The sequence below is a fragment of the Pan troglodytes genome, chromosome 20 (assembly GCF_028858775.2).
Source record: "Pan troglodytes isolate AG18354 chromosome 20, NHGRI_mPanTro3-v2.0_pri, whole genome shotgun sequence".
NCBI classification, from domain to species: domain Eukaryota; kingdom Metazoa; phylum Chordata; class Mammalia; order Primates; family Hominidae; genus Pan; species Pan troglodytes.
In genome coordinates, this window is record NC_072418.2 from 21,522,670 (window position 1) to 21,537,060 (window position 14,391).

Below are 14,391 nucleotides of genomic sequence, written 5' to 3' on the forward strand. Positions count from 1 at the left end.
GAGCAGACCACGCGGCATTTATTGTTGGGCCCGCGTCCCTGCCCGCCCCCCGGGTTAGCGGCAGCCGCACTCGTCCACCACCATGTCCTCATACTGCCGCAGCACCACGTTGTCGCTGTTGTCAAAGAAGAGCACGGAGATGGGCGAAAGGCGCGCGGGCACGCAGCAGGGCAGGTCGGCGGCTCCCGGGGCGGCCGCGTGCATGAGTGCGCGCAGCACAGCGTGGTTGAGCGCCGGCGGCCCCCCGGACCCCGACAGCGCGACGGGCAGCGCGCACTGACCCTGGCAGTAGTTGGCCAGGAAGCCGCGCGGCGCGATGACCCAGCGGTGCCAGCCCACCTCGCGGAAGCTCACGTACAGCCGCCGCGCGCGACAAGCGCCCCCGGGGCCGCCGCCCAACACGGGTTCGGCGTCGCGCCGCGGCCGGGCCAGGGGGTGGCACAGGCGCGGGTCGAGGGTCACCAGCAGCAGCGAGGCCTCGGCCAGGCGCGCGCAGGCTGCAGGAGCCCGGGGGCGTAGCGCCAGCGCCAGGCGGAGGCTGCGCGGCCACGAGGCATTGCGAGCCCAAGCGGCGCCCAGCAGCTCCGCGCGCACTGGCGGCCCCAGGGCGGGCACCAACTGACGGAGCAGCACCGGCCCGGGGTCCGCGCCCGCACCCTGGCCCGCTTGCGCCACGCTCAGCTCCCAGCCGCCCTCCGGGGCTGCCGCCGCCGCCGCCGCGAAACGCAGCTCCAGGCGGGCCCGGCTCGGGCGCTCAGCGGGTTCCACAGCCGACAGGTCGAAGACGACTGTCCACTCAGGGCAATGCCCCGCGGCCGAGGCAGGCTCCGAGGCCCGGGTGGGCGCACCTGGGGAGGTAGGGACAGGAACTCGGCTCGCGCTGCGTCCCCGGCCTGCCCATGGGGTCTCGGTTAGGGACAGGGAGGAAGGTGAACACTGGGGCTCGGGGCGCACCGTCTGTGGGAAGGGTGTGAAGCGGCGGGGTGGGCTGATGGAGTGGGGGCAGGGCATGAGTTCCAAGGAAGGCGCCCTGCGGGGTGCGGCGGGGGGGGGGGGTGGGCTGCCCTCGGCGGGGGGCATAAGAGGAGGGGTGGCCGAAGTGGGAGACATAAGCCAGAACCTGGGCCCCTGGGGAAGCCATGCTAGGGTGTGGGGATGGCATCTGCAGGAAGGCATTAGTGTCAAGAGGTGGGGGTGGGGATGGGGTGGGGACAGGGCTTCAGCATCAAGCAGAAGGACTGGTCTTGGGAACCCCCTGACATGTGTCCCCGGCGTGCAGCAGATGACGAGGAAAGGGTGAGGTGCGGTGGCCGAAGTTGCTAGTAGCCTGGACAGGGCAGGTGGGGACCCTCGGAGCTGCTCGGGCATCCCCGGGCCACTCTCGAGGCTCGCCCTGCGAGGTCTGGCCTCCAGGACCAGTGCCCCCAGCGAAAGCCCCACTCACCGCGGTCCGGGATGTGGCGCACGATGTTTCCGGCGACCCCCAGCTCCTCCACGTGGCACGGTTGCAGGGTGACCCCTGGGGACGTCCGCCGCGAACCAGACCTGGTCTCCTGGGGGTCCCGGCGTCGAAACAGGCGCCACATGACCGGGGGAACCGGCCGGAGCCTGGGGGCACCCTGGGGCTCATCGCGCAGTCCGAGAGCCTGGAGCAGGGAGGCGGCTGGGCCTGGGGGCACGGGGGCGCGGGTCGGGGGCAGCGAGGGCAGCAGCAGGGCCAGGAGGAGGAGGAGGTGGTGGCCGCAGGGACCTTGCTGCGGCGGTGGCATCTTCCTCCCAGGCGATGACCAGAGAGTGCGCAGGGTCCGCGGCGGCCCGGGACCAGTGGGCTGCGGGCGGGGCCGGTGTCCCCGGAGGGGCAGGGGTCCTGGGGGGCGTGGCCGGGAAATGGAGGCAGGATGAGGGGGCGGGGTCCCAGGGGAGGTGGCGGCGGCCCTAGAGGAGCAGAGTTGGAGGGGGTGGAGGAGCGGCCAAGGACGGGGAGCGTGGCCGGGGTATTCGGGGTGGGGCCGGGTCCACGGGGGCGGGGCCGAGGGGTTCAGAAGCGCTTGTCCTTCACCAGGCCGTTCCTCAGTGGCTTCCTGGGGGTCAGAACCGGCGCAGGTTAGCCTGGGAGCCCCACGCGGCCGCCTGGCCCTCTTTCCCGCTTCTTCTCTGGCCGTTTCACACCCCCTGGCTCCTTTTACCCGGCCAGGCCCGGGCCTCGCCTTGTGGCTTCCTCCTCGCCTTCACCCTGCCCCTCCTTGCCTTCACCCTGCCCCTCCTTCAACCTGCCCCGTAGACACGTATGTCCCCCCTGGCACCCTGGCACTTCCTCCTTGCTTCCCCCTCTCCAATTAAACCTTCCTCTTCCCCTCCTCCCTGCCTCTCCAGGCCGCTGGAGGGCAAAACCCACGTACCGGCCTGGGCCTGACAACTCCACCGCCTCCACAGTGGGACCCTGCACATCCTCCTCTCCTCTGCCACCCACCCCACGAAGGCTAGTCCTTGACTCCAGTGGCCCTGGCTGGCATCTGCTGTCCCCACCTACTTCCCTTCCATGTTCTTTTATTTTCCTTTTTTTTTTTTTGGTCTTACTCTGTGGTCCAGGCTAGAGCTGTGGCACGACCTCCAAGGCTCAATGGATCCTCCCACCTCAGCCTCCAGAGTAGCTGGGATTACAGGGGCACGCCACCACTCCCAGCAATTTTTTTTTTTTTTTTTTTTTTTTTTTGAGACAGAATCTTGCTCTGTTGCCTAGTCTGGAGTGTGGTGGCACAATCTCAGCTCACTGGAACCTCTGCCTTCTGAGTTCAAGCGATTCTCCTGCCTCAGCCTCCTGAGTAGTGTGGTGGCACCTGCCACCACACCCAGCTAATTTTTGTATTTTTAGTAGAGACAGGGTTTCACCATATCACCCAAGCTGGTCTTGAACTCCTGACCTCAGGTGATCCGCCCACCTTGGCCTCCCAAAGTGCTGGGATTACAGTCGTGAGCCACCGCGCCTGGCCCCAGCTAACTTTTTTTATTGTTTGTTGAGATGAAGTCGCTATGTTGTAGAGGTGAGGTTGCTATGTTGTCCAGGCTGGTCTCAAACTCCTGGGCTCAAGCAGTCAGCCCTCCTCCGCCTCCCAAAGGGCTTCTGTCACTTTAATTCGCTCTTCTCTTAGGCTGAAGCTCAGCTTCTCTGCATGCATTTCACAGCCAACTGGCTGTCCCCATCCAAGGACTGTTGGTCTTTATCTGAGAGGAGATAAGCCTTGCTTGGACCTCCCATCTGTCACTTGTCTTCTGATTTTGCCTGTGATCCTTGAGACCGTGAGTGGTGTTTCTTCATCCACCCTTGTGGCTTCTCGATTCTTCCCATAAACAAACCTCCGTGACACACTCTCCCCTTTTGGCTCTGGGATGACTCCAGGGATTCCATTTCTGCATCGACACCTTTGGTATAAGGTGGGGGTTTGCCCTAAGGCTTATGGGAAACAAAGACACACCCTCACTGTGTTTTCCAGAGGGTCCCCGTGCTTTCCATTCCTGCCCTCCAGGATGGTCTTTAGTATTTGCTAAAGGTTTTAAGGTCTTAGGTCAGTTTCTCCACTCAGTTCCCACAGAGAGTATAGATTCCTCTAATGGTAAAGTTTAGCATCCTCGGTGATGGGTGCCCCCGCCCTGGGGCTTTTTATCAGAGCTTTCCTGCTGATTCTTGTTTGTTTTTTCTGCAAAAGCTTCAAAGTGTTCTCTACCCACTCAGAAACAGCTGTCAGTATTTGCCTTTTGAGGTGTGGGTGGGGGTGTACCCACCTTGGGGGAGATAGCTTTTCTCTGTTATCTTTTTTTCTTGTTTTGTTTTTTTTTTGAGATGGAGTCTCGCTCTGTCGCCCAGGCTGGAGTGCAGTGGCGCAATCTTGGCTCACTGCAACCTCTGCCTCCCAGGTTCACGGGATTCTCCTGCCTCAGCCTCCCCAGTAGCTGGGACTACAGGCATGCAACACCATGGCCGGGGTAATTTTTTTTTTTTTTTTTTTTTTTTGAGACGAAGTCTCGCTCTTGTCCCCCAGGCGGGAATGCGGTGGCACGATCTTGGCTCACTGCAACCTCTGCATCCTGGGTTCAAGCGATTCTCCTGCCTCAGCCCCCCAAGTAGCTGGGATTACAGGCGCCTGCCACCACGCCCAGCTAATTTTTGTATTTTTAGTAGAGATGCGGTTTTACCATGTTGGCCAGGCTGGTCTAGAACTCCTGACCTCAGGTGATCCACCCGCCTCAGCCTCCAAAGTGCTGGGATTACAGGCGTGAGCACCGCGCCCGGCTAATTTTTATATTTTTAGTAGAGATGGGATTTCACCACGTTGGCCAGGTTGGTCTCGAACTCCTGACCTCAGGTGATCCATCCGCCTCAGCCTCTCAAAGTGCTGGGATTTATGGGCGTGAGCCACCATGCCGGGCCGAGATGGCCTTACTCTGATGGACACCTTTTGGCTTCTATCCACCACTGTGGTGAAAAGAGCCAGAGCGAGTGTGCAGAGAGAGAAGGATGATGCAGGCACTTTCTAGATGTTTCTTCATAGATGAGGAGGAGAGGGAGACAGAGGAGACGGGACCCCCTGGGGTCTTGCAAGGGTTTTGCCCCAAATTGCTGTCGACACCGATAGACTAGTGTTGACACTAGTCTATCACTAGAGAGGGAGTCTGGGGTGAAATTGGGGGCTGATTTGAGATATTTTAGAAGATGCTGGAAATGTCAAACACGGGAGATGGAGAATGGCACTCAGGGGAGCTGCGTGGCTAGGAGAGAAATGTGGGAGTCGGTGTGGATTAAGTGTGGGTAGAGAAAGGGCCCCAGAAGAGAAGGAGGCCAGCCAGGAGGCCAGAGACAGAGCAGGAGTGCAGAGTAAATAAAGGGCTTCAAGGGCCAGGCGCAGTGGCTCACGCCTGTAATCCCAGCACTTTGGGAGGCTGAGTCAGGCGGATCACCTGACCCTAGGAGTTCGAGATCAGCCTGGGCAACACAGTGAGACCCCATCTCTACAAAAATTTTAAAATTAGCCGGGGCCAAGCATGGTGGCTGATACCTGTAATCCTAGCACTTTGGGAGGCCAAGATGGGTGGATCACCTGAGGTCAGGTGTTCAAGACCAGCCTGGGCCAACATTGTGAAACCTCATCTCTACTAAAAAAAATACAACAATTAGCCAGGTGTGGTGTACACGCCTGTAATCCCAGCTACTCAGGAGGCTGAGGCAGGAGAATCGCTTGAACCTGGAAGGCGGAGGTTGCAGTGAGCCGAGATCTCACCACTGTACTCCAGCCTGGGTGACAGAGTGAGACTCTGTCTCGAAAAAAAAAAAAAGAAGAAGAAGAAGGGGAGGGGACTCTCTGGGGTTAGCACCAGAGAGCCACATGGGAGCTGGACAGGAGTGGTCTTCGGGATGGGGGGAGGAAGATGGGGCACAGCTGGGTTTGAGGAGGACCCAGGAGGATCTAGGAATTCTGCTACAAGGGAGGGAAACAGGCTGATGAGGCCAGTGGTGGAGAAGAGCAGAGAGCACGTTCTCTCCTGGGTTGAAATGTCCTTGAATAGGCAAGCTGGGTGAACATCCCTAGCCTCAGAGAGAGGGACTGTTGTCCACTGTAGCAGCAGCTGGACATCCTCACCCGGCCACTTCTGCTTTCTTGGGGACATGTTGGCCAGATCATCAGTGCAGGAGATGATGATGATGGGGACAGCTGGTGCCCAGGAACCCTCAGGAGGGAAGATGCTCCTACATGGGCCAGACGTAGGCGCTGAAGTTCACAGTTTTCTATTTTTATTTTTTGAGACAGGGTCTTGCTCTGTTACCGCAGCTGGGGTGCAGTGGTACAGTCATGGCTCACTGCAGCCTTGACCTCCTGGGCTCAAGCCATCCTCCAGCCTCGGCCTCCCAAAGTGCTGGGATTACAGGTGTGAGTCACCGTGCCCAGCCCAGTTCTTTAGAACTGCTGCAGGGGCAGTGGCAGGTGCAGCAGAGGTGAAAATGGGATTTACGGAGCATTGGGTGCAGGTCACCAGATCCAGAGAGAAGTGAGAGTGTCTCAACGGATGGCCGGTCCCGGCAGCCCCTGAGAGGGCAATGGGGACTTTGGACAGAGGGGCTGAGTCATGACAAGGACATGGGAGTGACCACAAGGAAGCTACGGGCATCAGTGTAGGAGAGAAGGGTACTGGCTACCCACATCACCAGGGGTCCCCTGAGGGCCATGAGGAGGACAGGGAATTCAGGGGAAGGGGTACAGATGAGGGGACCCTGGAGGTGAGGCTGCTCAAGAAGCAGCAATGGGGTGAGATGGGGTGAGGAAGAGATCAAGCCAATTAATTGCTCTCTGATTTGCTTCATGCCTCCTGAGTTACTTAAAAGTGGTTCTCGGTCTTGGTTTTCTGAAGGGTTCCAATCCTGATTGAATTTTCGGAACCAGGCAAAGTGGCTCATGCCTGTAATGCCAGCACTTTGGGAGGCTGAGGTGGGAGGATTGCTTGAGGCCATGAGTTTGAGACCAAACTGGGTAATATAGTGAGATCTCATCTCTACAAAAACACTTTAAAATTAGCTGGATATGATGGTGGGTGCCTGTGGTTCCAGCTATTTGGGAGGCTGAGGCGGCAGGATCACTTAAGCCCAGGAGGTTGAGGCTGCAGTGGACTATGATTGAGCCAGTGCACTCCAGCATGGGCGACGGAGTGGGACCGTCTCTAAAAAAAAAAAAAAAGAAGAAAGAAAGAAACGGGCTGGGCGCGGTGGCTCACGCCTATAATCCCAACAATTTGGGAGGCTGAGGCAGGAGGAACACTTGAGGTCAGGAGTTCAAGACCAGCCTGGCCAACATGGTGAAACCCCATTTGTAAAAATACAAAAATTAGCTGGGTCTGGTGACACACGCCTGTAGTCCCAGCTACTCAGGAGGCTGAGGCAGGAGAATTGCTTGAACCTGGGAGGCGGAGGTTGCAGTGAGCTGAGATCACACCACTGCACTCCAGCCTGGGCGACAGAGCGAGACACTGTCTCAAAAAAAAAAAAAAAAAAAAAAAAAAAAGAAGCTTTTGGACCGGTAATCCACCTGGAATCCTCTCTCTGCTGTGGAGAGCTTTCTTTTATTAAACTTTTGCTCCAACCTCGGCCTTTGTGGCCACATTCCTTAATTTTCTTGGTCATGAGACCACAAGCTCAGACAACACCTTAGACAACAAGACCAGTGACCCTGACCTGCTTCACCATGATAAGTGTCCTTATGAGAGAGAAGAGAGACGGAAAAGAAGAAGAGAAAGGCCTGGGAAGACAGAGACTGAGACTGGAGCGATGCAGCCATAAAACAAGAAATGCCTGGAGCCACCAGAAGCCCAAGAGGCAAAGAGAGGATCCTCGCTTAGAGTTCCCAGAGGGAGCACCGCCCAGCTGACCTTGATTTTGAACATCTGTCATCCAGAAATATTAGAGAATAAGTTCCTGTGGTTTTAAGTCACAAGCTTGTGTTCCTTTTGTTATAGAGTCCCTGGGAAAGTAACATTCAATGCCTTTTTTTCACTGCAACCTCTGCCTCCCGAGTTGAAGCGATTCTCCTGCCTCAGCCTCCTGAGTAGCTGGGATTGCAGGCGTGCGCCATCATGCCTGGATAATTTTTCGTATTTTTAGTAGAGATGGGGTTTCACCATGTTAGCCAGGCTGGTTTCCAACTCCTGACTTCAAGTGATCCACCTGCCTTGGCCTCCCAAAGTGCTGGGATTACAGGTGTGAGCCACCGCGCCTGGTCTTCAATGCCATTTTTGATGGTCTCTCATACCTGTTTTTAAAATAAACTTTTTTGTTTGTTTTGGTTTGTCTTTTTTCTTTGTTTTGAGACAGGGTCTTGCTCTGTTGCTCTGGAGTATAGTGGTGTGATCACAGCTCACTGCAGCTCCCTGGCTTAAGTGATCCTCCCACCTCAGCCTCCTGAGTAGCTGGGACTATAGGTGTGTGCCACAACACATGGCTGTTTTTTGTTTTGTTTTGTTTTGATTGGTGTGTGTGTGTGTGTGTGTGTGTGTGTGTGTGTGTGTGTGTGTGTGTAGAAACTGGATATCCCTATATTGCCCAGGCTGGTCTTGAACACCTGGCCTCAAGCCATCCTCCTGCCTTGGCCTCCCAAAGTGCTGGGATTACAGACGTGAGCCACCACGCCTGGCCAAACTTTTTTATTTTAGATTAATTTTAGATTTACAGAGATGCTACAAAGGGAGTAGAGGGAGCTCCTGTCACCTCCATCCAGCTCCCCTGACATTACAGCTTACATTTCCATGGCACATGGGTTGCAGCTAAAGAAACCAACATTGGTGCTTTGCTATTAACTAAACTCTCCACATGATTTGAATTCACCAGCTTCTTGGTGAAGGTCCCTTTCCTGGTCCAGGAGCCCATGCTGCAGGTGGCATCTGTCTCCTTGGTCTCCTCTGACCCTGGATTGTTCCTCGGTCTTTCCCTGTTTCCCATGATCTTGACAGTTTCTGGGCATCCTGACGGGCTCTTTTGGAAGACGTCTCTCAGCCTGACCGCCTTCATCCCATCCTGTTTTATACCCAACTGCACTAACTCTGGCTGTCCTTGGACAATCGAATTCTGCTGGTGGTGCCTATGGGATCAATCATCGCAGGGTGTTCCCTGATACTCTCTGGCACTTCTGTGCAGGGTCCATGCTTTGCTGTCCTAGAGGACATGCCAGCTCTTACCCTGTGTTCTGATGAGACATCCTCAGCGGGGACAGAGCCAGACACTGGTGGGGCTGGGAGGTCTGGCTGGCTTCCTCTTGTTCTGGGTTCTGCACCTCCGAGGATGTCCCCACCATGAGCTCACTGTTCTACAGCAAGAGGACCTTCCTGATGTCTAGATGTGGCCAAACTGGTGCCTTTAGCCATCGCCACCTTTGGAAGACTCCTTGGGGAGACCTAGCTGATCTCTGGAGAATTCCCGACTCAGGCCGGCTGCAGTGGCTCATGCCTGTAATCCCAGCAGCTTTGCGAGGCTAAGGCATGTGGACCACTTGAGCCCAGGTGTTTGAGACCAGCCTGAGCAACATGAGGAAACACCAGCTCTACAAAAAAATACAAAAGTTAGCACAGCATGGTGGTGCATGCCTGTGGGCCCAGCTACTTGGGAGGCTGAGGCAGGAGGATCACTTCCTGGGCCTGGGAGGCGGAGGTTGCAGCGAGCCGAGATCGTGCCACTGCACACTCCAGCCTGGACGACAGAGTGAGACCCTGTCTCAAAAAAAAAAAAAAAAAGAATTCTTGACTCATGCTCAAAGGACAGTGCAATCTAACACCCTCAAAAGGAGGCTCCTAACGCCGCATCTGCCAGAACCCATGTGACCCTGCCCCAACCCCATCTCACTCAATACCAGCTCGAGCCAAAAGTCTTGAGTCGTCTTTGATTCTTTTATTTCTGTTTCATCTACACCCAAGGCGAATCTGATGGGTTCTCCCTTCCAAACAGGGTGGGGGGTCTGACGCTCCTCTGCCTGGCTACAGCCCCAGATGTGTTAAATGTCTGCATCTCGCACCTCCCGTTCCAAAAAACGTCACGGAGCTCTGAGCCACTGCTTCCCTGAAACCATCGTTCCCACGTCACTAATGGCCCCCACTGGCCAAATCAGAGGGCCTGGCTGGTTGGCACCTTCCAGGGCCTTCCACAACCTCCTGCCCCGGCTCCTGCTCAAACACTCCTCACGTTGCCTGTGAGACACTGCACACCCCGACTCTGCTTGTTACCCAATTCGGCCTCCATTCATCCCTGGCCCAGACACCCCCTGCCTGCCCCAGGCCTGGGGCTTCGGACACCATCTGGCTGTCACCCAGGGCTGGTGAGGCTCGTGGGCTATCTCCTTCCCCAGGACTCCCTCCTGGGCTGGACTGAGTCTGAGCTCCCAGCCCTAGCTCCTGTTTGGCCGGGCAGTGGGCTCCCCTGTCAGACTCGGAGGCCAGGATGTCTCTGCCCAGATGGAGCCTGGGTTCTCTCTGCGGCCCTCGGCGTTCCTTCCTCCCCAGCCCCACTGCCACCAGCTCCAGTGGCGACATAGGTCAGAGGTCATCATCCAGGCTGGCCAGCAACTACTCCTCACCACCCACGGGGCCCTGGCTCGCCACTCCCGCCACGCCAGCCACTAGGCCTGGCCCTCAGTGTCCCTACCACTGAGACCCTGCCTGTCGCCCTGCCTGCCCCTCCCCAGCCTCTCCCTCCCCTTCCTCACTGTCCTGTCCTTCAGGGTACTGGCCACATCGTCCACGCCTTTATTGCAGTCTCTGTTTTGGAGTAGGCTTGGGGGGCAGCATCCGCGTCGGCCTCATCTGCTGCTGGGTCTTGGGGGCCTGCCCACGAACACGCTTGGACGGGTGACACTAAAGGAGGGAACGCGGGGCGCGGGCCCCTCCACACTCACTCGGCTTTGCTGGGCTTCAGGCTCTGGGCCTCGGCTGTGTCATACTCCCGCAGGTCCTTCAGCTCGTGCACCTGGCCTGTCAACACCTTGGCTGCAAACGCCACGATGTACTGCGAGAGGGGAGGGGAGGGGAGGGGAGGTGCCAGTGAGAAGAAAGCCCCCCACGCCACTGCCCTGCTGACAGCCGTGTGCTCCTGTCCCGGGCCCTCCACACAGGCTGTCTGCCACCTAACGTGCCCCTCCCTGGGACTGCCTGAGGAGGGGACAGGGATTGGGACGAGGACGGGACCGCCACTGTGGAGGAGAGCCGGGGCCGACTCACCAGGAACCAGTAGAGGTTCATAAGGGTGAGCAGCAGCAGGAGCGCATTGAAGAAGAAGTAGAAGGGGATGTCAGGCACCGTGCGCAGACTGCAGTGACTGGTGGCATACAGGACCTTGAGCGGGAACCAGTAGAGGCGGAACCAGAACCTGCGGTGGGAGGAGTCAGGAGGCCGTGGGTGGAGGGGGACGGTGCCCTACCCAGTTCCTGTCCTATCCCGTCCTACACCCACCCTTGCCCCCTTGTCCCATCCTTGCCCACCTCTGCCCACCTGTTTCTACTACTGCTCTGTCCTTCCCCTCCCCTGCCATGCCCCGCCCACCTCGCCAAGGCCCCACATCCTTCCCTGCCCAGCCCCCCACTTCCCTGCCAGGCCTCACCCACCTCGCCAAGGCCCCACCTCCTCCCCTTCCCAGTCCCTCCCCTTCTCTGCTAGGCCCCACCTACCTCACCAAACTCCACCTCCTTCCCTGCCCAGTCCCTCCCCTTTCCTGCCAGGCCCCACCCACCTCACCAAGGCCCCACCTCCTTCCCTGCCCAGTCCCTCCCCTTCTCTGCCAGGCCCCGCCCACCTCACCAAGCCCCCACCTCCTTCCCTGCACAGCGCCTCCCTTTCTCTGCCAGGTCTTCCCCACCACACCAAAGCCCTACCTCTTTCTCTGCCTAGCCCTACCCCAACCCTGCTTGGCCCCACCCCTGGCTTGCTCTGTATTAGTCTAGCTCTTCCCCTTCTATGCCTGGCCCAACCTATCTCACCAGGCCCCTCCCCTTCCTGGATCCACCCACCTCACCTGGCTTATCCTTTTCTGCCCAGCCCCACTCCTAGCTCAGTCGGCCCCACCCTTGTCCTACTCCTTTCCTGTATAGCCCCGCCCCTTCAGTCCCACCCAAATCATGAGGCCCCTCCCCTGTCATGCCACACACCCACCTCACTGGGGCCCCGCCTCCTTCCCTGCCTGGTCCCGCCCCTTTTCTGGACACACCCACCTCACCAGGCCACACCTCCCTCCCTGCCCAGCACTCCCTACCACTCACCAGCTGAAGCCGAAGCTGAGGCAGCCCAAGTCTGCTGCCAAGGCATGCAGCCGATGGTAGGAGCCGCCGCGGGACTTGAAGTAAATGTTGAGCTTGGTGAACTCAAGCTGCACGTCACTGATATCGTGCAGGAAGAGCACAAGGATGCCCACATTATGGTACCTGGGGGAGCAGCAGGCAGAGAGGAGAGGGCAGCTCACATTGGGGGACCTCCACTCTGCACTAAGGCCCCCAGCAGAGTCCCTGGGCTACACCTCAGGCTCCCCGTGGGCCTCTTCAAAGCCACCCTTCCTGGCTCGCCTGCCCTGCCCATCTCCACTTACCAGGATGCCCTTTCCTCACTGTCCCCCACTTAGCCATGCACCCCCCAACCAGACCCTCATCTTCCCTGCCTCAGTGTCCCCATGTGGCCCAGGGGGCTCCCTGGAAGTTTATTTTTCCTTTGAGACAGGGTCTTGCTCTGTGGCCCAGGCTGGGGTGCAGTGGTGTGATCGGGCCCACTGCAGCCTCAAACTCCTAGGCTCAAGTGATCCTCCCACCTCAGCCCCCAGAGAAGCTGGGACTACAGGAAAGCAACACCACACCCGGCTAATTTTTTAAATTTTTAGTAGAGACTGGGTCTTGCTATGTTGCCCAGAATGGCCTCAAACTCCTGGGCTCAAGCGATCTTCTCACCTTGGCCTCCCAAAGTGCTGGGATTACAGGCGCGAGCCACTGTGCCCGGTCTTGGAAGTTCCTTGCTGGCCCCTCCTCATCTTGGTGACCTCTGACCCTCTATGACCCCCCGACTCTCACAGGCCTGGGGCACTCTGTGTCCAGATCCTCCATGAGCTTGTCCCTCACTTTGGACACCACCACCATGATGAGACTTCCAGGTCTGTACGTGCAGCCTGGCCATCGCTGCAGGAAAGGCCTCTGCCGTAGCCCATCCAGATCCTTTTTTTTTTTTAATTTTTTTTTTTTTTTTTGAGACAGAGTCTTGCTCTTTTTGCCCAGGCTGGAGCGCAATGGCACGATCTCAGCTCACTGCAACCTCCACCTCCCAGGTTCAAGCAATTCTCCTGCCTCAGCCTTCCCAAGTAGCTGGCATTACAGGTATGCGCCACCACGCCCAGTTAATTTTGTATTTTTAGTAGAGACCGGGTTTCACCATGTTGATCAGGCTGATCTCGAATTCCCAACCTCATGTGACCCACCCGCCTTGGCCTCCCGAAGTGCTGGGATTACAGGTGTGAGCCACCGTGCCCGGCCCCATTAGGATCTTAATAAGCCCGAAGGCCATCCCCTGTCCTTCCAGAGTCTCCATCTGACAGATGCGCTGCCCGAGGGTCCTGGGTTCACCCTGGACGTGGGGAAGTGTCTCTCACCAAGTCCGTGTTCCTTGCTCTGTCTCCTGACAGCTCCTGGGCTCCTGCCACAGGTCCTTTGCACGTGCTGTCCCCATGACCCAGCATGCCAGTGCCTGGCGTTCAGCACCTCCCTTCACTCCTTTCAGTCTCTGCTCATCTGCTCATCTGTCACCCCCAGACCAACTAACACCTAACACCTGCAGCCACAGTTTTTTTTTTGAGACACAGCCTCACTCTGTTGCCCAGGCTGGAATGCCTCGGCTCACTGCCACCTCTGCCACCCGGGTTCAAGCGATTCTCCCACCTCAGCCTCTTGAGTAGCTTGGACTACAGGCACTCATCACCATGCCCAGCTAATTTTTTTATTTTTAGCAGACACAGGGTTTCACCATGTTGGCCAGGCTGTTCTCAAACTCCTGAACTCAGGTGATCCACCCACCTCGGCCTCCCAAAGTGCTGGGATTACAGGCATGAGCCACTGCACCTGGCCTTTTCTCCATAATTCTTATCATCTTCAAATGAACTGTTCCTTCCTTCCTTTTTGGTTCTATCATCTGATTCTGCCCTCTAGAGAGCCTTGTCTGATAGAACTTTCTAGAACTATGGGAATGTTCTAAACCTGTATTGTCCAACATGGGAGCCACCAGCCACTTGTGGCCACTGAGCCCTTGAACTGTGGCTTGTGTGGCTGAGGAATGGAATAGGGGCTTTTTAAAATTATTTTTTAAACTAACCAGACGTGGTGGCTCACACCTGTAATCCCAGCACTTTGGGAGGCCGAGGCAGGTGGATCACTTGAGGTCAGGAGTTCGAGTCCAGCCTGGCCAACGTGGTGAAACCCCATCTCTACTAAAAATATAATAATTAGCCGGTGTGATGGCATACCCCTGTAATCCCAGCTACTTGGGAGGCTGAGGCGAGGCGGGAGGATTGCTTGAACCTGGGAGCCGGAGGTTGCAGTAAGCCAATGTCATGGCACTGCACTCCAGCCTGGGCGACAGAGCGAGACTCTGTCTCAAAAAAATAAGTAAGTAAATAAATAAGATAAAGTAATTTTAAAAATGTATTTATGTATGTGTTTGTTTATTTTTGAGACGGAGTCTCGCTCTGTCGCCCAGGCTGGAGTGCAGTGGCATGATCTCGGCTCACTGCAACCTCTGCCTCCCGGGTTCATGCCATTCTCCTGTCTCAGCCTCCTGAGTAGCTGGGACTACAGGCGCCCACCACCACGCCCAGCTAATTTTTTGTATTTTTAGTAGAGACACGGT

The 14,391-nt window shown here is 57.2% G+C and overlaps 2 protein-coding genes across 4 annotated transcripts in view; both read right to left on the minus strand.

Moving 5' to 3' along the window:
• Positions 1 to 1,769, minus strand: GDF1 (growth differentiation factor 1). Its single transcript, XM_063801367.1, has 2 exons — positions 1,445 to 1,769; positions 1 to 848 (listed from the first exon to the last, which is right to left on the minus strand). The coding sequence occupies exons 1-2, from the start codon at positions 1,767 to 1,769 to the stop codon at positions 55 to 57; spliced, it is 1,119 nt and encodes a 372-aa protein (XP_063657437.1). The 3' UTR covers positions 1 to 54.
• The window catches only part of CERS1 (ceramide synthase 1), a 27,245-nt gene continuing 14,298 nt past the window's right edge, over positions 1,445 to 14,391 (minus strand). For 2 of the 3 annotated variants that reach the window (XM_063801368.1, XM_054673170.1), the window contains exons 4-7: positions 11,775 to 11,936; positions 10,741 to 10,888; positions 10,419 to 10,528; positions 9,397 to 9,586 (exon numbers count right to left, since the gene is read on the minus strand). In XM_063801368.1, coding sequence (XP_063657438.1) covers positions 9,505 to 9,586; positions 10,419 to 10,528; positions 10,741 to 10,888; positions 11,775 to 11,936 — 502 coding nt within the window. In that variant the 3' untranslated portion in view covers positions 9,397 to 9,504. Of the gene's footprint in view, positions 2,082 to 9,396; positions 9,587 to 10,418; positions 10,529 to 10,740; positions 10,889 to 11,774; positions 11,937 to 14,391 lie in introns of those variants that run through there. The other variant, XM_016935543.3, reaches the window with a different exon arrangement.